This window comes from Gopherus evgoodei, chromosome 19, assembly GCF_007399415.2.
Source record: "Gopherus evgoodei ecotype Sinaloan lineage chromosome 19, rGopEvg1_v1.p, whole genome shotgun sequence".
Lineage (NCBI taxonomy): Eukaryota > Metazoa > Chordata > Testudines > Testudinidae > Gopherus > Gopherus evgoodei.
Window position 1 is genome coordinate 14,105,119 of NC_044340.1, and position 21,431 is coordinate 14,126,549.

At 45.0% G+C, this 21,431-nt stretch overlaps 1 protein-coding gene across 6 annotated transcripts in view; it reads right to left on the bottom strand.

Moving 5' to 3' along the window:
• SORL1 (sortilin related receptor 1) overlaps positions 1–19,192 on the bottom strand; it is a 98,057-nt gene extending 78,865 nt beyond the window's left edge. For 4 of the 6 annotated variants that reach the window (XM_030538111.1, XM_030538110.1, XM_030538109.1 and 1 more), the window contains exons 1-3: positions 18,709–19,192; positions 2,975–3,091; positions 587–712 (exon numbers count right to left, since the gene is read on the bottom strand). In XM_030538111.1, the coding sequence (XP_030393971.1) occupies positions 587–712; positions 2,975–3,091; positions 18,709–19,005 (540 nt within the window). In that variant the 5' untranslated portion in view covers positions 19,006–19,192. Of the gene's footprint in view, positions 1–586; positions 713–2,974; positions 3,092–3,773; positions 3,789–15,460; positions 15,547–18,708 lie in introns of those variants that run through there. The other 2 variants (XM_030538112.1, XM_030538113.1) reach the window with 2 other exon arrangements.
• Between the last annotated feature and the right edge of the window lie 2,239 nt (positions 19,193–21,431).

A 21,431-nucleotide genomic window follows, 5' to 3' on the forward strand; every position in this document is an offset into this window, starting at 1 on the left:
AAGGTTACGCCATTTAAAAACACGTAACCAGACAGGTTGGTCTAGTTTACAGCACAGCGGACTGAGACTCAGGAGACCTTTATTCTATTCCCACTGGTCTGCTGGGTTACCTTGGGCAAATTACTTGAATGCTCTGTGTCTCGATCTGTAAAATGGAGATAATGATACTGACCCCTTTGTAAAGCGCTTTGAAATCTACTGTTTACTAGTGCTATGTAAGAATCAGGTATTCTTGTTCCAACTCACAGACTAAGGCCAGACAGAAGTCGGAGAAGAGAACAATAAAAATAATATTCTATACAAATGGACAAGATTCACTATAGATCCCGGCTTTTAAGAGGGGTTTAAATCCGGAGAGGGGAAGCTTTATTTATGTAGCCTGTTTAGGTTTTGTACTGGTGTAACTATTTCAGTTAGGGGTGTGAATCTTTACCAATTCCATTATGCTGGTACATCTCCTAGTGTGGATGCAGTTCTAATACTCTAAAGGTACCAGTATAAAGCACCTGTCAACTGGGATAGTTAAAGTTGTACAACTTTTGTGTGATGGGGAGGCCTTATTTATTTCTGCCTGTTCATTTCTTACCCTTTTGTTGTCAGCAGGGCTGTGGTAGAACTGTGAGATGGCCACATCGCTGGTATTCCCTGCACCGAAGCTGAATTTCTCAGATATCTTTTTAAACATCTTCCCGTAGTCATACGACACATAAACCTGCAAAAGAAAAGGCTCCTGCTGTTATGGAGACACAGGTTTAATTTCCGTGATAGCAGTCCGTGCCTCTCTCTTGAGAGCGGCTTCTTAAAGTTTTATGCAACTATTGGGGGAAAAAGCACACAATGCAGAACGGACAGAGTCCACTCTCCTTTCTATTGGCAACAACGGTGTTGGAAAACATAGGTAATGTACACGGGGTAATGGACAAAGGAAAAGACTGAGAGGCTATAACATCATGAGATCTGTAAATTCTGCACCAGCTGTGTGCCAAAAGCTAAGGCCATAAAAGCCTAAGCCAATATTGTTTGTAGTATTGTTGTAGCCATGTTGGGCCAAATATACGAGACAAAGGGATGTGAGGTGATATCTTTTGTTGGGCCAAATTCTGTTAGTGAAAGACACGCTTCCGAGCTACGAGGACCTGAAGAAGAGCTCCATGCAGCGCGAAAGCTGGTTTTTCACCAACAGAACTTGGTCCAACAAAAGACATTACTCACTCACCTTATCCCACCGAGACAGGGCTGAAGCAGTTTCCTACGCAGGCTATTGCAATTGTTTATATCCAGCTGGTAGAACAGGCAGGCAGCTATCTATCTACTTCCTCTCTCCAGCCAACGTCCATCAGTACCTCAGTGGTGCATTAATATTTATCATTTGCATGACCACAGCCAGCCTGTCATGGACTGGGACCCCATTGTGCTAGGCGCTGTACAAATACAGAACAAAAAGACAATCCCTGCCCCCAAAGAGCTTACAATTACTTATGCATTGTTGTAGTGATATGAGGAATGGCTTGTCTAAGTGTCTGGAAATGAGGGACGGAGCTTCGCCTCTCTAGAGAGGGGCTGTTCCAAGTTTATTGCCACGGTAGTTGAATTTATCTCCGGCACTGTGGTATCTGCCATTCTGTGTATTGGTACCACAGCAGTGCAACCATCGCTCGCCCCTGCCCTGCACCTTGGGCAGTCATTTATGCCCGTGCAAAATGAACATCAAGCGCTACTCCTTTGACAGGGGTAGTGTTTTACACCTGCTTTCCAGAGGCATCCTTGGCTACAGAAGGTGCAGGGCAGTGCAGAATCTGGCCCAAAAGCTATAATTAGTAAGTGGTGGGTTTTGTTTATTTTGGGGGTGGGGGTGCTTTTTTAAATTTATTTCCAGTGATATCTGCTGCATCTGTGTGACTCAAGCCTGAGCTGCTATAAATCAAAAGTCATCACCCTGCAATTTCTTTCTGATGGCCTGTGTGAAATGCACCAGAAAGGGCTTCCGATTAGTTCATTTTGGGCAGGTGTCTACCTTACAATAACGGCCACAACAATTGGCACTCTGCTCCCTCTTCTTGGCAGGCTGAGATGAGAGGCCAATGATTTAATGAGGCAGGGAGAATGAACCCCCTTCTTCCCCTCCAGAGTCGGGTGGAAGCACATAGCTAGGGGCCAGTTCAGTGAGGCCTGCACTGTTTTTGTTCAGTGAGTAAAGAGAGAACTCCAGTTTCTGTGGCTATCAATCTGCCACCTTTCTCCAGCACAAATTCATTGCAACAGAAATGAATTGTTTCTAGCAAGCAGGTAAATACAGTGAAGTAGGGAGTGTCACCACACACACCGAGGTTATAAGATGGCCAGATAAACATGGCACAGTATGAGAGGAAGGCTAAATACTGTATTGATACTGGGCCCTATGCTTCAGCATTAACGTCTCCGCTTTTCTATTACACTGCATGAAACGCCCTTCAGGGAAGCCCAGGCGATAGTAGGTGCCATGATGTCTAGGATGTGGAGCAGGTCGCAGGAATTACAAGCAAGTATGGAGATACAGCATCTTGAAAGGAACCACTGGCTTTAGAAGCTGAGCCTTGTGGTACATGGGGGAGAGACTGATTTCCCCACCCTTCCCGCCAAGGAAAAAGACATTAAGGAAACTCTCCACGTCAAGTTTCAGTTGCCTGTCCCCTACGTGCCATTAATAGCACACAGTACAGGAAATTTACAAGCAATGTGATGCAGATCACTAGGACTCAATTTGTCTGCCTCAGTAGATTCATGGTTGAGTCAGCTGTAGCACCATTTGAATCTCTGTGGCAAGAAAGTCTAAATGTCTTATAGCTGAAGTCCAGAAGAACAGGACATCTTCTTTCAAGCATATAACAGAAAGACATGCTCTTATGAAGCAGTAGAATAGGTTAAAACATGTCACCTTATATAAAAGTACTTCCAAGGCTCTCTATAATAAAAAAAAAATAATCCACCTACTTACATTGCTTTTCTTGGGTCTCAGTAACCCCAGGCTATCTCTAGCCAAGGCCACAATCACATTGCTCTTTTCTCCTGCCCAGTGAACGACCATCTGATTGTGAGAATCATTCAGACTGACCTGAAACACAAATGAAATGAATATAAAATGGTTAGCCAGGGCAATGGACATAGAAATACCTAGACAGCCCTCACACAAGTAAATCTGTCTTCCCTAGGAATGTGCAAGGATGGAGAAAAGAGTTTGCAGTAACGATTTAATTCATTTAAGACGTTGAACATTCAGTGTAACCATGCAGACACTAACACACAGATGTTTGGTTTTAGGACTATGCCCTTGGAGGACTGGACTGCTCAGGAACTGGTGCTTTGTCATAGTGCATGGGTTCTGTAGGTCAGCGGTTCTCAACTGTGGCTGCTGTGGCTGCATGCGGCTACCAGGGGCTTTTCTTGCAGCCACATCCTCCTAGGCAGTCACTGAGGATGGGGGAAAAGCAGGGGTTCCTCCCCTGGGGCTGCAAGGAGGGGTTGGGCCCTGCCCTGCACCTTGGGCAGTCACAGGTGCCAGAGGAGCAGACAGCTGGTGTGAGTTCCCCACCTTCCCAGGGGCTTCAGGCCTGGGGTGGTGGGTGGCAGGCTCCAGCAATGGGCTGTGACCATGGGGCTTTGGACTGTGGGTTTTGGCTGTGCAGGGGCGAGCTCTGTTTCCCCAGCCTCTGGGCTCACCACCCCCCTCATCACTGCTGGCCCCTGCTGCTGCCTCCAGCATCTCACCCTTGGCCCCCTGCTGTCTCCCTACCCACCTCCCCATCCAGGGCTTAATTTGTCCTCCAGTTTGCCAGGGCTGAGAGAGTCTGCTGTGAAAAGTGGTATGTGTATGTTTGTAAATATCACTCATCACAGCCTCAGAGCTAGATAACAAGTCTGCCCCTGTGAAAAGTGATATTAACAAATACACAAATATCACTTTTCACAGGAGCAACTTACTAGCTGGAAGGCTTAAAAAAAAAAAAAGGGGGGGGGGGGGCAAAATAAAACCCAACAAAAAAGACAAGAACATGCAAAACACTTTGTGTTTCTATTCTGTTTAGGTCCCGTAAAGAATCAAGACAACTGTACGTTATTATGAGTATTGAGAATGCAAATAAAAACCCTACATAAATAAATTACTATGATTTGGACTTGTATATGTGCATATTTATTTGTTTTTCCTACATTTATTATTTTAGGGGAAATTGTCCTAGTGGCCACCAGCAAGCTTTGGTGGCTGAACTCTGAGGCCACCAAAAATGTGTGGTGAGAACCACTGCTCTAGGTTTCCTGTTCATATTCAGATCCAGTTAGTGGGGACTGGGAGTTGTAATTCTCAGCTAGCTATTTGGATGTCTCCGACAAATGAGTCTGCAGGTGCCCTTCTACCGCTGTAGTATGCACCACAAAATAATGCCTTCATAGCTGGTCCCCCTCAAAGGACTGAGGCCCCAAAGCACATGTCTAGCTTTAAGCACATGGGCAGTTCCATTGATTTCAAGGGCACCATTCAGGTACTTAAGTGCTTTGCAAGATCAGGGTCTTAATGAGCTGGGATGACTTGAGCCATCCTCTTCCTTGTGCTGCAGGGTCTTCAATGGGCAGAGGTGAAGCAAATTAACAAGGACTGGGAAGCTTGCCCCACTGCTAGCTGTTCTACGGATAACTAGATTCAGTCAGCAGGGTTGTGTGTACCGTGCCTCTCTTCAGCACTAATATACATGCTATTTTTTTTTTAAAGGAAAACAGTTCCTTAGAACAATGCCCACACTCCAAGAGTTCCTAAACCAAGCATAAAGGAAAAAGCCAAGAGTACTTTGTATCTAAAAGCCAGTATAGGTTGCTTTGATCCTGACCCAGACCACCCGATTCCTTCTATTCAATTGTGTAGCTCAGCTCTATGCTGCTGCTGCTCCCCAAAAGGCCGTGTATAAAAGTTGGCCTACCGCAATTATATCAGAGGGATGCCAGCAATTGTACCCAGGGGTTTCCTGATGCCAATGAAAGGGGAGAGAGTGACAAATATACATACTGCCATTTAACTACAAAGCATACTTTGAAGGTGGGAGATAGCTCAGTAGTTTAAGCATTGGCCTGCTTAAAGTGAGGGTTATGAGTTCAATCCTTAAGGGGGCAATTTAGGGATCTGGGACAAAAAAAAGTTGGGGATTGGTCCTGCTTTAAGGAGGAGGTTGGACTAGATGACCTGCTGAGGTCCCTTCCAACCCTGATATTCTATGATTCTAAACTAAAAACCTCTGTCTTCACAGCAAAGTCCTCCTGTAAAACTGATCCTTCTGTCATTACCTTCAACCAGCACCACCCAAAGCAAGTAATTCCTCCCCACCCTGATGAGCTCTGGCCCTTAAGGACTATTTCTAGCCATGGATGTTAGCACTGAGATTATTAATGGCCCTCCAGTTCAGAGATTCCAAGACCAGCAGGGACCATTGTGACCATCTTGCATGCCACAAGCCACAGAACTTCCCCCTAGGTAATTCTTAGCACAGCTCTTTAGCAAAACATCCAATTGGCAATTAAACATTGTCTGTCATGGAGAATCCAACATGACCCTTGGTAAAATCATCCCAACATTTAATTACTCTCGCCATTAAAAATTTACACCTTGCTGCAGTAATTTGTATAGTAATAAGCCCCAGTCCGGCAAGCATAGGCCTAGTGGTTGACACCCACGCTCAACGTTTAAGTGCCTTGTTGAACTGGAACCCTAATAACCCACACTTTAGCTGAAATAAGAGTGGCCAGAGGGCAGTTTAATCCACTTTAACTAAACTGGTACATGTTTTGCGTGTAGACAAGGCCTCAGATTGATTGAAGGGGCCTAGCTACTCACCTTGTGCAGTCATTTACAAGTGTAGCAGTGTAGTGAGTGTGAATAGTAACTATTCAGATTTGTATTTTACTTCCATTCTGCACCGGTGCATGGTCATAGGAGCTGCAGGGCACTAGTGAAGTAGGCCCACAGACTCAGGGAGTTGGGGGTACTATAAAAACCATGCCGGGCCAAATCTGCAAGCCTTCCTCCCACTCTTCACTATGGGACAGCGCTCCCTGTCCACCACAGGACTGCAGCCTGTGTTAAGGCTTTTGGAGAATCTTCTAGCAACTGGAAAATAAGCCTTTAAAACACAAAGCCATTATCGTGAGAGCTCTGCTGGGAAAAAAGAATGAAATAAAAAATCCACTTATGTAACAGCCTACATGCAAGAAAAGAAAAATGAAAATGTTCCTATGACCTGGCAGCAGCAGCCAATGGGGGTCACGTGACCAACTCCCTGGTATACCCTCGCTGAGTCACTGCCTGTCAGTAGGCGAAACCCCCTGATACAGGCGAGTTGAGCCAAAGCAACGTGCCAAGAAATGCTGAGGAGATGTAGGTCAGCAAACAGCATCACCGACAAATAAAGCAAGCACCAGCCTCACACAGTTTCTAATGAATAAAACAGCTTGGGGTGATCTAGTGCACGAGGGGTGGGGGGGCTCAGAATTTGTGAAGGCTAATCCCAGCTGTGCCGATGACGCAATGCTCCGTGCCTCAGTTTCCCACACGCTATACAAGGAACGTAATAATACCTAGCTCACAGGGGAGCTATATAGATTAATATTTGTACAGGGCTATCAACAACAATAGGCCCAATTCAGCCACACTGATTTACAGCAACTATTGTCTCATTCCAGGACTAGCACCAACAAGGCACGTGTGAGGGACTACGGCGTATGCACCAAGAAGGCAAAAGCCAGGCACTAGACAATTCTAGCAGCACACCTCTTAACCTCCCAAAGCTCAACTATGTGGAAGAGACCCAAAATGAGGGGACGCAGAAAAAAAAACTTATGATTGCCAGAAACCTGAAATGCAGGCTTCTCTCCTATAGCATAATTAGCTCTCTATGGACCCTTAGTTCCATGCTGCTTTATTTACCATCGCAATAATTTTCAGCAGCAAAAGTGAGGGTACAGAAAATCTGAAATGAACACTATTCCACAGGATGAGGAATATCTGGGAGGAGCCGTGAGGGTTTTTTTTTTTTTGCTACTAAATGATGCCACGTTTAAAAGTTGAGCTCTCATGCCCACACACCCCTACCAATGTTCTCTAGTGTTTGGATCACAGGTTTTGCTTTAGCCTGCTATGAATCCCAAAAGCTCTCTCCACACTGGGCCGCTATGGAAAACTTTTGGGATTAAACGAAGTACACCACCACCCATCACTGTAGTATCAGGGCACCTGCCACCTAAAATCAACCACACCTATTCAAGTCCCTAGTGAATTTCAGGCACTGCTCCCTTTTTAGGGTCACAACTCTGCTGAGTGATAGAGTAGTTTGGTTTTTCTGTTTGGGGAACCGATTTTTTTTTAATTGGTTGTTGGAAGGGCTTGGGGGGGGGGTGTCAATGGTGTGTCATTCTTAAGCCCTTTCTGAAGAGGACAGTTTTGCAGCCTTTCCTAAAAACAGTCAGATTCTGGATGAACCTGATCTCTTCTGGGGGTGTGTTGCCTACCTGGAGTCCCTCCACTGAAAATGTTCTGGCCCCAGCTTCATTCCCCTTGATCATATTTACAGTTGCATTTTTTGTTTCCTTTTCTTTATACTGGGGAAAATTTGCATGAAGACAGGACGGTGATAGGATGTACCACAGCCTCTGGGTGCAACACATTACCCTGCTGTACACACAGGAACAAACCTCCTTGGTTTTTTTCAAATGATCTTAAGTCATATACTCTGCCCACAACACCTATTTGAGTTAGGTGCCTAAATACTTTAGGCTCTAGAGATGGAGGATGGGAGGGGGACTGTGTTGGGGGGGAAATAAGACAGCTGAGTTTTATTACTAACATCAGCCAATCAGCCCCAGGTGACCCTATTAACCTTAAATAGGCTTGTCAAAGGTGAGTCTTTATATAGAGGCTAAACTGCCACTTAGAAAAGTGTCTCTAATGCAGCTGAGAAGGGTAGTAAGAGTTTTAGGGGGTTTAGTTAGCATGTTGGCTCCTTGAGCTATGAAGTAGGGAATCTAGCAAAAGGGTTTTCCCTTTTTTACTCCCAAGTTTTCTGTGTAGCACTGACCCAGGATTAGGAGTTCTTTCTGCCTCTGCTTTTATTATTCCAAATTCTCCATGGAGAGACTCCAGTCTGTTGCTGTACGGTCTTATGATCCTGAGAAACAGAGGTACTAGGAACTGAATAGCTGTGGGGATTAGTAATGGGACTTTGAGCCTTATTTCTTTGGTTTGCTGGTCTGAGTCATGCCCTAGGTTGGTAACGACTGATGCTTATCACCTGAATGTTTTATGTAAAGTGAACTGAAAAGGAAGGTTTATGTTATCCCAGAACCTAACACTCTAACTCTCCTGGCCCCTGGGTGCCTCCCTTAAAAACCTTTTAAATGTTGGCAACTCCCCACATGCCAGAGTGCACAGTGCTCTGCTTAATTGGGGAAATCTCCCCAGGAACTGATTTAGCCTAATGAGAGGGAATGGCAAAGTCTGCTGTTTAATCAAGACAGTATTTGCATCAATTCCACTTAATGGGGATGTGTTTTGGTATTTGCCAAGTGATTAAGTACATATGAAATCTGCATGAAATTCTAATTGTTATCCCTCTAATACAGAAGCTACTGAAAAGTTCAGAAGGGAAAAATCAGTTCAAAATGCAGTGAAAATTTTCCTGTATTTGTAGTTCAGCATTTTGCTACTGGGTCTCTTCCAGCTTTTTTTCTTGGTTTTTTTTTTTTTTTCTATTTAAGTGTTTCCTCTTTACTGGAAGGGCTGCTTAGCTGAAGCAACAAGATGTCCACCCCAGCAGCTCCACCTACAAGCACTGTCCTATGCAGATTTACAAACAGGTAATTGCTAATGTAGACCAACAGAATAGCCTGGGGAAACAGCCACTGGGCATCTTACTGCTCTTGCATTTTGTTTCCTTCTGTGAAAGAGATAATAATCTCTACATTTCCAGTGCAGCCTCTGGCATAAAGCATCCTAATGCAGATATCTCCTTAGATGAGTAGAGCCAGATTTTGATCTACTTAGCTTGCCCTGTAGAATGGCTCAGCAATTGGGAGAAGGTTTTCAGTGATTCAAGCCTTTATATTTGTTAATGAATTTTAGTACTGTCAACAACTACAAAAACACTGCTGTTTAAACACCTTTATATACTTATAAGCTGTTGTGAGGCCTGCTCTGTGCACACAGTTGTACCTATCTAACCAAAATGTCATTTTTACATCAATGTTGTATGGGTGCTGGGCAGCCTGAACCAGTGTGTCCAGTCAGTACTGGTCTAATGAAACAAGTGCAGTTCTGAAATTGATGCCCTTAAGGTAGTTTGAGGGCAGGTATCCCAACCACAGCTATCACTGACTGGCCCCTTTGCTAAGGATCTCAGCAGCAGGACTCAACAGATTGTGCCCCCTCCTAATGCTACAGAGAGTTTCTCCAGGCCATGACTGAGACAGTAACTCAATTTAAAAAAAGAATTACAAACCATCAAACATAAGAATACTTAAACACACAAATGTAATGGCCAAATACCTGCCATTAAAGTTATTCTTAATGGGGCCAATCAGCTAATCTGCATCAGTGAATTCATTCTGCTATGAATCAGCAAACAGCATAGCCCCAAACCCCACCTCCCTCCCCCAGGCAACTTTATTAATGAAAATTCTGAGAGAGACGCACATGGAGGTTGATGCTATGCATGTCAGAAAACTGGCATTCCACAAAAGTGTGTCTAAGTATTTGATCATCTTCTCCCTTCCTTCTATGTAGCTCTTCTAAACTGTAGAATTTAAATAAATTTTGTTACTCCTAGACTTCAAAACAATGCAACAAAAACAGTCATTCAAAAAGCTGACAGCTGCTTACATTCAAGTTAAAGGGATAGCATCACTTAAAATCACTGGAATGAAGTAGTGTCTCAGATTTTAAAAAAAAATTCTCTTATGTTTATTTACTTAAGTTCTTTGGCAATACTCTGTAGAGTTCTCTCCTTGTTTATCATCTTGGTGGACCTTTGATAGGCCAACAGCAGAAGAGAAACATGCAAAGCAGACTGTGGTTTTAGGTGTGGCAAGAGCAATATCTGAAACTGACTAGACTTCCAGCTGTCAACTGACAAGATTTCTATGTCCCTTTAAAAATACTCTCAACATCCTAACAGGAATATTCACTCTATTATACTCCTCCTCAAATATTTAAGCAGTTACCCAAGATATCTCAAACTTGACTGATGAATCCCAAGAGAAAACTTTGTAGGAAACAAGTTAATGCTTTAAAAAGTGAAGTTCTCTTAACTAAAAACAACCTTTCGAAAATGTTGTGCAATTTCCCTGTGTGCTCCTCTCTAATGGGTCAGGAGTGAAACTATGCTACGATATGTATTGACAAAAGCAATGGGGCTTTAAGGCAAGGCCATCCTAACCCTCTTCTTGTTTTTAAATGCAAGTCATGCATTAAGTCTGGTAGGTAAATACCACACCCTCTCTTCCTCCTGTTCACTCCTGAGAGTTCTGCAGCACCTTGGCACAGTGGATGAATTAAGATGGAGTGAGAACTATAATGTAGTCTCCATGCTAGTTCCTGTGCATGTCACATTCCTCATCACCTTCATCACTGTACCTTCTGCTTTGCTTCCAAGCATCTGTTTCTATCCCTGCCAGTGTGCATCACTTCCTGTGGCACTTGGGCTGAAAACACTACTGCCTGAATATGAAACATGGATGATTCATTTCAAATAAAGGATTAGGCTAGCCTGACACTTAACAGTGAAGTCACGTGTTTTCTTTTTGCTCCTAACATCTCTACTGTCAAGAAACCTTCCCTACCAAACCTTTAAGGTGTGTGGACATCTGAAATGTTGGGCTTTTACAAAGATCAGGATAATCTGGGTTCCCAGCTCAGTAGATCGGAGCAGCAGCCTGTTGGGAGCTCAGCTCCCCCAAATGAAGCAATGCCACTGGGGCCTGCAGTTACTCAGCAAGAGTCTCCAGGAGCAGAGAGGGAGTTGGTGCAATCCCAGGGAACATAACTGGGCTTCAGTTATGGGAGCAGGGAAAGTTAAGGTTCTGCTGATGTCAGTGTATTCTAGATATGGCTCCATGAAAAGCATTAGATGTAACAGCCACCACACTAGGGGGCTGTGACCGCTCTGTTAGGATTGTAGCTCAATGTTTTACTAAGTGCTCTGGCTGAAGGACACAGAGTAAAACTGTGCAGCTAGAGAAACGCCGCTGATTGCACCAGCATTACTGCTGACTTATCCCAGTATAAATAAGAGCAGAATTTGCCCAAATGCCAGGCAAATGATAAACACTGAAACCTGTTGTTGCATAAAAAAATACAATGAAATCTTGAATACTTCTCCCCACCTGCTTTAACTGGAACAGTAGAAATACTGTGACTGAACACTGTTCCCAAGTAAATATCTCACCTGCCAAGTTTCAGCATGAAGCAAGCATCAGAGGCAGAGATAAGGCCACCTCTTTCCACCAAAACCTACTGGTGAGGATAGAATGTAAATGCAGAATGTTAACAGCACTGGCTGCAATGGTATAGTCAAGTTCATAAGAGGCAGTGTTGGCCAGGGGATAGATCTATGGACTAGGACTTAATAGACTTGAGTTGCAGTCCTGTCTTTGCCCCTGGTCTCCTGAGTGCTATTTACCTCATTTATTATTTTCCCTTTTGCACAATACTGAAATCAGGGATCACATCATGAAGTTAATAGGCAGCAAGTTTAAAACAAGCAAGAAGTATTTCTTCACACAATGCACAATTAACCTGTGGAAATCGTTGCCATGGGATGTTGAGGGCCAAAAGTGTAAATGGATTAAAAAGAGAACTAGATAAGCTCATGGAGGATAGGTCCGTCAATGGCTATTAGCCAAGGTGGTCAGAGATGTAACTCCATGCTCGGGGTGACCCTAAACCACCAGCAGCCAGGAGGGGAGAGGGATAGATCTCTGCAGAACTGCCCTGTTCTGTACACTCCCCCGTGAAGCTTTGGTATTGGCTGCTATCAGAGACAGGATACTGGGCGAGATGGCCCATGGGTCTGACCCAGCGTGCTCGTTCTTATATGCCCTTGTGTAAATCACTTCAATTCTTTGTGCCTTTATTGCACCATTTGTACGCAGGATGTGGGGGATGATAATGGACACTTTTGTTAACTGATTTCTATCAGCTGGGTACTACTATGATTTTTGGGAATGAATGGGAGAAAAAGGGAGCTTTTGGCTGATTTTCTGTATTGCTACAAGTAAGCTTGTCTGAACCATACAAAAGTTACTTTGACAATCCATGCAGACTGGCGACCTAATGCTCAAGAGTTGTTAAATTATCATTTGTACTAGACTCCAACAAACACAGAGCACAGAAGCTGGACACTAGAAAGTTAAAATCTGTTCTTGGAAGGACCATAACTGATGTGCTGGCAAACTAGGTCAAAATTAAGTATGGTTCATTTCAAATGTAGTGAAATTGATTTCTGCAGTCACAGAGTTAGATGGAATTTTCCCTGCCAAGCAGATTTCTGCACTCTTCAAAAATAGAATGTTCTCTGCCCACATCACCGAATCTCCTCACAATCAGATTGCTTCCCAGAAAAGATTTGTTCCCACAGCTGCTGGGCTATTTTCCCCCCTAAACAAATTAACAAAATGTGATCTGGCAATCCTCAAATAGGATCAAGTTGAAAACAAAACAAAATACAGAAAAGCAGACTGAGCACGGTGTACCAGCCTGGGGCTCCTAAAATCTAACCTGAGCTCTGCAGCTAAATTGTGGCATGGCCTTCAAGTTACTTTACCACTGTTCCACTGCCCCGCCCTTGTAAAAACAGGGATGAAATGTATCAATCTGATCTTTCTGACAGTTCTTTGCAATGGGCAAGGATGCTACAGAACCCAGCTAAAAATACTCTTTAAAAAGCCAGCTGGATTTTTTTTGGATGTGGGGTGCAGGGGGGCTCGAATGATTTCTCTCACCTGCCTTGGCAAACTAGCACCTTTAAGCCCCAGATTTAGTTTTTGTAGGAACCTGCTACATGTAGGTTGCAATAGGGTTCAGTGCACTAGGAATTATGCAAACACAAGGAAGAGACAGTCCCCCAAAGAACGTGCAGTAAGAGGAAAGGTTACTGAGACGATAGGCCTATCTTTTAACGTAAATGCTAAAGGGCTTTGCAGACCCCTTTGGGGCTGATGTTCCATGCATAACTCTCGAGTGGGAATACAGGCTGCTGTTATTGGCAGAGTGATGAGGGTTGGAGCACTAACACATGGGATGTAGTAAGGTCGTCTTTAAGGGGCAGAATTACACAGGGCCTTGACACCAATAGCAAGAGTCTGAACTTAATGTGGTGGATAAAGCCAGTGGCTGGTTTCCAAAGGGGTTTAACATGGGGTGGGTGAGGAAGACAGATATTTTTAACTGCTCTATTTTGACTGAACTGGAGCGGAGAGGATGGCATGGGTGTCAGAAGCCACTGCGGAGGAGGCTGCAAAAATGGAGGCAGGAGATGAGGCCTGGATAAGAGAGGTGTGTGTGTGTGTGAACCAAGGGTCAAATCTTTACACACAGCTTCACCACTTTAAACTAGGAGCAAGGCTGTAGAAATTCCACTAGATAACATGTGCATTTCCTTCCTTTCCATCAGAGTTGGGAGACAGCCACTGAGATCTCACTTGTGCTGGTTCATTGGTTCCTCTTCCAAGCTGGCTACACCACGAAGCGGATTCAGATACTGACTTCCATGGTGGTGAAGGAAAGTAGTCAAGAGAAGAGGTAAGCAATGACAATGGGGATCTCTCTGTTCTCCCGCCTGCACACACAATAATACACAGTAGGAACGGAATTCCTCTTACAGAGCATGCAATTCACATCTGGGGTGTCCTGGGAAGTTTATTTCAGATGGCTGGAATGTGCTCTGGATGCCAACAGAGATCTGTGACAGCTGCTAATGGCTCTCTCAGGATTTTCTGGGTGTAGGGGTGCTATAGATTTAAGGAAGCAAAAGTTAAAAGCACTGGAATTGTTAGGAGAGGAGCAACTGTGGGCAAGTTAACAACTAATGTCTTGAGTCCAACCACTTGATCATGCCTTCAGCAGGGAAGGGGCTATCCACAGTCACCCAAGTAGCTGCTGCACCCCTAGCAGTGCAGGCACAGAAAGAGTAGTCTTCAGACCTGTAGGCAGGGCTTGCCAGGCTCCATGGAGCTCTGAGTGGAACCCAGAGTTGCGCTGTGTTGATTCGTCTCAACTGCGCCTGTGAGCAAAAACCACTCATCTTGAAACTGAGTCTCCTGAGTCTAGCGCTAACACAGTGGCTGATGCCTTAGAATAAGCAAGAGACAGATGGCGAAAAGGGGAGCAAAAGGGAAGACATAAGGCCCCCGATAATCTGACTTGGAGCACGGCACTATGTTAAATATGTCATACGTCTCAGACGCAGGGCCTCACTTCCAGAGGCGCTGAGCACCTGCCTCCCACTCCCAAGCTAGGGTGACCAGATAGCAAATGTGAAAAATCAAGACAGGATGTGGGGGGTAATAGGTGACCTATATAAGCAAAAGCACCAAATATCGGGACTGTCCCTATAAAATTGGGACATCTGGTGGCCCTAAGTTAAGCTCAAGTTACAGGTGCTCAGTGCTTCTGCAAATTGGCTACTAGAAAACATGCAGGGAACTGTCACTTATTGTAGTGGGAGAGAAAAAGAACCTCCTAACTCTTAAGCTGGCACATTAAGCCAAGTGACAGCCAAAAGGAAAAGGGCAAGGACAGGAAACCATCTTGTGAGCTCTCTGAAGCAGGGATAGATCTTAAAGCACCTAGCGCTAGGTAACCTATATCCTGGTCTCATAGAGCCTCAACGTTAGGTCTTTCCTTTCCTATCTCTGGCTCCCTGATCCGCAGACACACAACAAGGAGGCAGGGACTCTACAAACCCTTAGCTGCAGCATTTCCGATGAGGTAGGAAGCACTGACCCTTAGCTGCAGATGGAGAAAACCAAAGGATTAGCCATTTGTCCAAGATGAGGTTTGTAAAGATCTCTAAACTGCTGAGAAGTGCTTAGTATTACATTTTCGTTCGGTTTCTCTATCTCCTATTTGGAGAGGGCTGAGAGGGGAGGGGAGGGGGACACGCAGAGCTGGACTTTTTGTTTCTCCAGTAAGATGGGTATTAGAGCTGATGTGACCAATAGCAAAAACCCCAAATCATGTGTCTGTCACATTTGGCTTTTAGTCAACATATCCCCCCAAGAATCACGCTGCCCATCTGCTTTTGTTCAAGTCAAAAGGAACCCATGGACAAGCAAACTCTTAGCAAGACCTTATTGCTGGATGGGGCCTGCATGAGATTTTGCCAGATATGCAGCTGTCAGCAGGTACTGTGAATAGAGGACAGAAGCTGGGCAGTAGATTTGTCTTGCTTACTGTAGCAGTCTTGGACTGGTCAATCCAAAGTCCTCCAAGTCAACTGGAGTCTAAAGTTGATGCTGACCATTTTTAAAATTGCTCTTCTGTCTGAATCTTTTCCTGCTGTTGTTACAAGAAACACCTGGGACAAAGGGAGAAGTATTCCTTTAAGTTGGTGTATTTAACAGTATTTCAGGGGTAGACAGTTATACAATGTCCCTTGCCTAATCACTAAGCGAGTTTCCCTCTGTTTGGGTAAATAACAGGGGGCAGAACACTTTAAAAAAGATTGTCCTGGCAACTTCTTTCTGAAACCAAGTTTCAAGCTGATAATTCCCTCTTTGATATCTGGAACCTGGGCCTTAGATTTCTCATAGCCTGTTCTGCAGTAGCAGAAGGACAAGAGGTTAAAACCCAAGCCTCAAACAGTGTATCATGCTGTTAGCACGAGTGACTCAGTTCTCTGCGGAAAGTGCTCTTTGAAAAATAAAGTTGACAAGAAAAGGCCAAATAAAGTGGAACATCGATGTTTAACTCCTACTGCTTCCTATTTGTCCTGGTCTGGTTGGTACTGGAATTACTGTGGTCGGTTTTACTCCATCTCTGACGTTGCAGACTGCTGCCAAAACTTTCCACCTGAGCTGTTCAGAGGGTTGATTGAAAGCCCCTGGAGGCTGAGTGGGAATTGATAGAACAGTGGTACCAAAAGCAACAGCGTCAGGTTCTCCCAAAATTCCCTCATTATGCTCTCTTAATTCAGTAAATGTCAGGGAAACCAACAAGCATTGTTTCAGATGTGTAGGAAGTGCTCTCTTCAGAGCAATGAAACCAGACATTGGGAGAAATGACTTCAGAGCGGCCTTTCCCCAACCTGCTCTTTTCCTGCTTCTACATTAAAGCAACTTTTACTGCACCAGAGTCTATATCTCGTATTTCAAATGGGATGGATCAGTAGCTCCCATTCCACATCCTGCTTCTTTACTGGATTCTCCCTTCAGAATATCAGCAAAAAAATCTGTAAGATGGGATGATCTGAAATGGCATTTAGTGCCAGATTGTGTGGGGAAAATGAGACTTATATGGCAAAACCCAGACCCAAGCATGAAGCAATACATTGCTCAATGATGGCTAGTTACACTTCCCCTGAGAAGCCTATTTAGCTAACGCAGGGTTCAGAACCAAGTCCACGAAAGGGCCATAGCTTGAATAACTTAAGGGAGGGAGGCCGACACTTCTGTAAATTGGACAAGCTGCTATCTTAGAGTCAGGGCTGCCTCTAGCAGGCACCAAGCAAGCTGCATTGCAACACTCCTTTCCTGTCCCTGCTTAAAGTGACCCCCTGCAATTCTCAAGAAGGATTTCTGCAATCTGTTGCCAATGCAGTGAAACTTCTTCAGTATCAAAACTGGAGAAAGGAGACTACAGAGAAACACTTCCACTTTCTGATCTCCCCACAGATCTGTCCCAACGCTATATTCAGAAACAAGCCTGCCCTCGCTCCCTCCCTGGCATTGATGGAAGGCAGATCCTCAATGTGTTGTGTGGTGGCTTCTGAAAAACTGATATAAAATGCAGCTTTAGGGTGAGATTTCTTTTATGGGAGAAGGGTGGGATGATAAGTGGAGTACTAAGTGCAAATCACTCATCCACATAATACAGAGCATAGCTAAAATGTATGTTCAGTGTGAACAAAATGCCTCTGTCCCACCAAGATGTGCATTTATAGTTACACAGGCGAAGTGTGTGATTTTCCATTAAATCCTCTTTCCCCTCAGTTGTTCCCAGAGAAGGGACCTACCTTTTTCTAGGAAGATCATTCTGTAGGGGATGCTACCCTCTTTTCAAGGGGCATGGTCTTGTGTATTTATCTGTTGCTAACATTTAGATGACTAAAATCGAAAGGTTCTCTTTCAAGTTCTGCTGCTACATGTGACTAAAGCAGTCTCTAGTCCAATGCACTTTGTGCCAGCGAAAGAGTTGGAGTGTTGTGGGCTACAAGCTGCAAGGGGAGGAATGTTTGTGTCCAAAATCTGTCATCAGTTTCTCAAAACTGTCATTTCAGGACACGCACTAGGTGAGTAACTTTCAGCATCCAAACTTTCAGCCTATAGCTGCCTGCCCATGTCCTGTCTACAGGAAAAGGCCATCTACACCTTTTTGCTCAAGGCAAAAGGTGTATGTTTAATATACAAAATAGGACTGGACACAATTTTAGCAGGAGTGGAAGTTACTTGCACTGAACTGCATCACAACAGAGCCTGTGCAGTTGATTTCAAACTACTTACAATTTTCAGGCTGAAATTTGATTTTTTTTTAATTGATTTGTTTACATGTGGACAATGCAATGGCACCTTGGCATTGTCAATACCACAAACCTACCACGGATCTCCCTGAATTTATCCACCAAGCCTATTGTTTTATTAGCAACATCGGAGGGGTTAAGAAGGTCCTCAAGAGGAAGTCTGATTTCTTGATAATAAGACACACTAAGTGAAGAAGCCACCTGCACTATTTCTGATTGTTTACAAGATAACCTAACCTCTGTATGGCAGCAGATAATTTACCCTTCCAGTTGCAGCACCCAGGGCCGCCTCCCAGTAAAATGGTTCGGAGTTGCAATGTAAATTATTTGATAAGAGGGTGCATGCAGCAGAGTGATTTTAATGAGTCAATTCTAAGCAGAACTCTGTTTACTCCCTTTCACTGGAATGATGCAATGATCCCTTCTGCTTAGTTTGGTTTTAGCGACCAAATATTAAAATAAACATTTCTGCGTTCTCCAACCAGGGAGCAATGAATCACGTCACTGGGCTCTAACGGGACCTGTGCGTGACCCGGGCTACCTTTCCTGAAAAAATGGGTGGAGAGCCCCGGGAATGTGCACGGAGGTTCTGGTGCTTTGGGGGGCTGAAGAGGTGAAAGAGCACTAATATTTAGAGTGAGTGCGTGCCGGAGGGGGCGGATTACTGCATGCACTGCTTTCAGTAACCCCTATATAAGGAGCACACTGCACAGAACCACAGCGTTCCTAGCAGTCCCTTAGCAATTGGAGGGGAAATGTGATGCAAAGAATCAATGCCACTGGGAGCTGGGGTGGCAAGGCGTGCACACAACAACATGCCCCTAATTGCAAGCGATGCTCCCTTTTCACAATGGGGGGGGGGCGTTCTGTGGCAGGGAACACTTGCAATCTGGGGTCCTGCGAGGGCACCACTGCAAAGCAAACGTGCAGCTGGGGAGTCGCGGCGCGTTGCCAAGCTACTCACCTGTCCATACACCTTAATGGGCTCTTGCTGCTGCTGCTGCTGCTGCTCCGCAGCGCTCCTCTTCCTCCGCGGCTGGAGCCTCTCGCTTGCCCTGCCCGTCTCTCTGTCACCCAGGCTCAGCGCTTCTCCTTGGAGCAGCGCGAAGCCCCGGTCCTGAGGCCGGGGTGCAGCCCCCCCGTGCAGCAGCAGGGTGCTGGCGGCGGCGGCAGCCGGATAAGGGCTCCATGCAAGCAGCAGCAGCAGCAGGGTTGCCAGGCAGGGTCGTCTCAGCTCCCCACAGCTGCTCCCTGTCGCCATGTTCCTCCTCCTCCCGGGTGCTGGTGGGGCTGCTGCAAAGTGGGGCGCCGCCGCCAGGAGAGAATGTGCAATAGGAAGGGGGCGGCGGGAGGGAGCAACAGCGGCGGCTGCCTGAGCGTTGCTGGCGCGAGCCGCTCCCGGGGTCTGCACGCGCTGCTCCGGGTGCTGCGCGGTGCCCCTTGCACCGTGCGTGTGGCAGTCAACTGGGGGAGGGGAGCGCCGCCCGAGCTTGCTTGCACCGGCAGTGTGGGTGCAACTTGCAAGTCACGTGTATTACCCACACTCTCTCTTTAATCTTCTTTGCTTCCTCTCTTGACCCAGAGGAAGTAGGGCAGCCCCAGAAGCAAATACCCTTTTCGCTCTCCTCCTCCTTCCCCCGAAATCCTAGCTACGATCCTGCTGACGATTTTCCAAATCTTTTTTTATGGCATGGGCTGGAACGGGTAGTGTGTTGGCTTTACAGGGCGGTGAGGCCGCAATGTCTGCATGAGGGGCGGGGGAATGAAGCATGCGTCCCATGTGCACCCCAGACTCTGGTGCATTTGAAAAGGGGTCTGGATGCAGATGGAACATAACATCTGGGCCTTTCTGTCTCAGGGTTTTATACTGCCACCTAGCACTGTAGTGTCTGAGTGCACTTTCAAAAGTAACCTCTGTTTGCACTAGTGCAAGCTTTTTGCATTTGTGAGGTGGTAATTATCTAAATACACTTTATTTTATATAGCCTCCAAAAGCATGCAAGATGCTTTTATGCTCCGCATTCTCCCCGTAACACTTACAATCTTACACCATCCTGGTTTAATTGAAGAATGGTTTAAGCAGACGAGTGAGTCTCGAAAACTCAAGTGTGGATGCTAGATGGGTGGCTTCATGGTGATGTCTTAGGCCAAAATGATCATAGACAGTCTCTGGTGTTGGTTGTCTTAGCTGAGGGGAGGGCTAACTTGAGATATCTTGTACCTGATTTTCATAAGCTCTGAGCATTGAGAACTCCGCCTGAACTCAATTGGAGTGATGGATGCATGGCATCTCTGCAGATCGTGTCCAAGATATCTACAGCTGAGTATGCAAAAATGATCTCTCTAATCAGAGGCCACTCAAAATGTAGCTGTGGAGCTTTCTGTGCATTAACTTTTCCTTGTCTATAAAATAGGGGTAACATGCCTATCAAGCAGGGATTTTGAGAGACTTTATTACAAAATATTTGAAAAGCACTTTGCGAACTAAATGCCATTTAAATTGCTGGTGTTATCTGCACCAGCAAAAGATTGATTATCCACGTGAAACTGCAAGTGCAATATTTTTAGACAGCCACCAGTCTCAAATTGCCTGCATCTAAAATTTTACTGCACAGGACAGTCATTTTGGAGGGGAGGATGGCAAATATTATTATTTCAGAGACTACATTATGTGAGCAAAGGTAGAGGCCATGTGACAGCAACCGAAGCTTGTGCAGTATATCTATTAACCAACAAAGGCAGGTAGCAACACATCACCTCCCTACTCACATGATGAGGATGTTCCAGTCTACCGCAAGGAATGCTAAGCCATTCACACTGCTCTAAGGCAGATAAAACATAAAGATGCTATGATAAATGTAAGTCATGAAGCTAAGGCTAGAAGGTTTATAGTGGCGGAACTTCAGTTGGGGAGCACCTTACAAGAAGGAGATTAGAAGAATCTTGACATTGGTATATCTGGGGCTGAAGAGAAGGGCCACCTCTTTGGAAATACCTTTCCTCGGCAATATATTCCTAGGACCATTCCACAAATGGAAAAACTGGAACAGAAGAATGTGAGCAAAGAAGAAAGCAAGAATCCCTTAAATCTGCACCCAGAACAAATGCAGACTGAGAAAATTGCTGCTTCAGTTACACTGTGTCCTGCCTTTAATTTTTGCCTAACATGTGGGACCCATGCTGATGGATGCCTTAGAAAGACCATCAAAGGCTAATCTGGGCTAATATACTGAGCACCAAATCTCCCCACTTTTGAAAACGTGGCCATTAAGTCTTTAGTGGCCAAATTATTTTATTTTATTTTATTTTATTTTATTTTTAACCTCAAGATGGTCCATGGTGGCAGCAGGTCTTAACAAAAAAATGTAGTAGTTTTAGTGTGAAGATTTTAATGTTAATTGTTTCAATTAATTCACAGTTCAAACTTCTCTGACTGTATTTAAGGTGGGTTTCTTATTTAGATTTGAATCCGTTTACCTCAGATCACAAACATGCTGTGAAGGGTCCATGTCCCCTTTCCACCCCGCACGCCTATCACCCCAGACTTGGTCTGTGGATGCCTACAAGTGGCTTGTGCAAAATCTTGGAAGATTTTAAATGATAAAATACTTCATGAGGGCACAACCTTCTCATCCCAATCACATTTGTCCTCCGTGTATGTTCGTTTGCATCTCCTTGCTTAGCTGA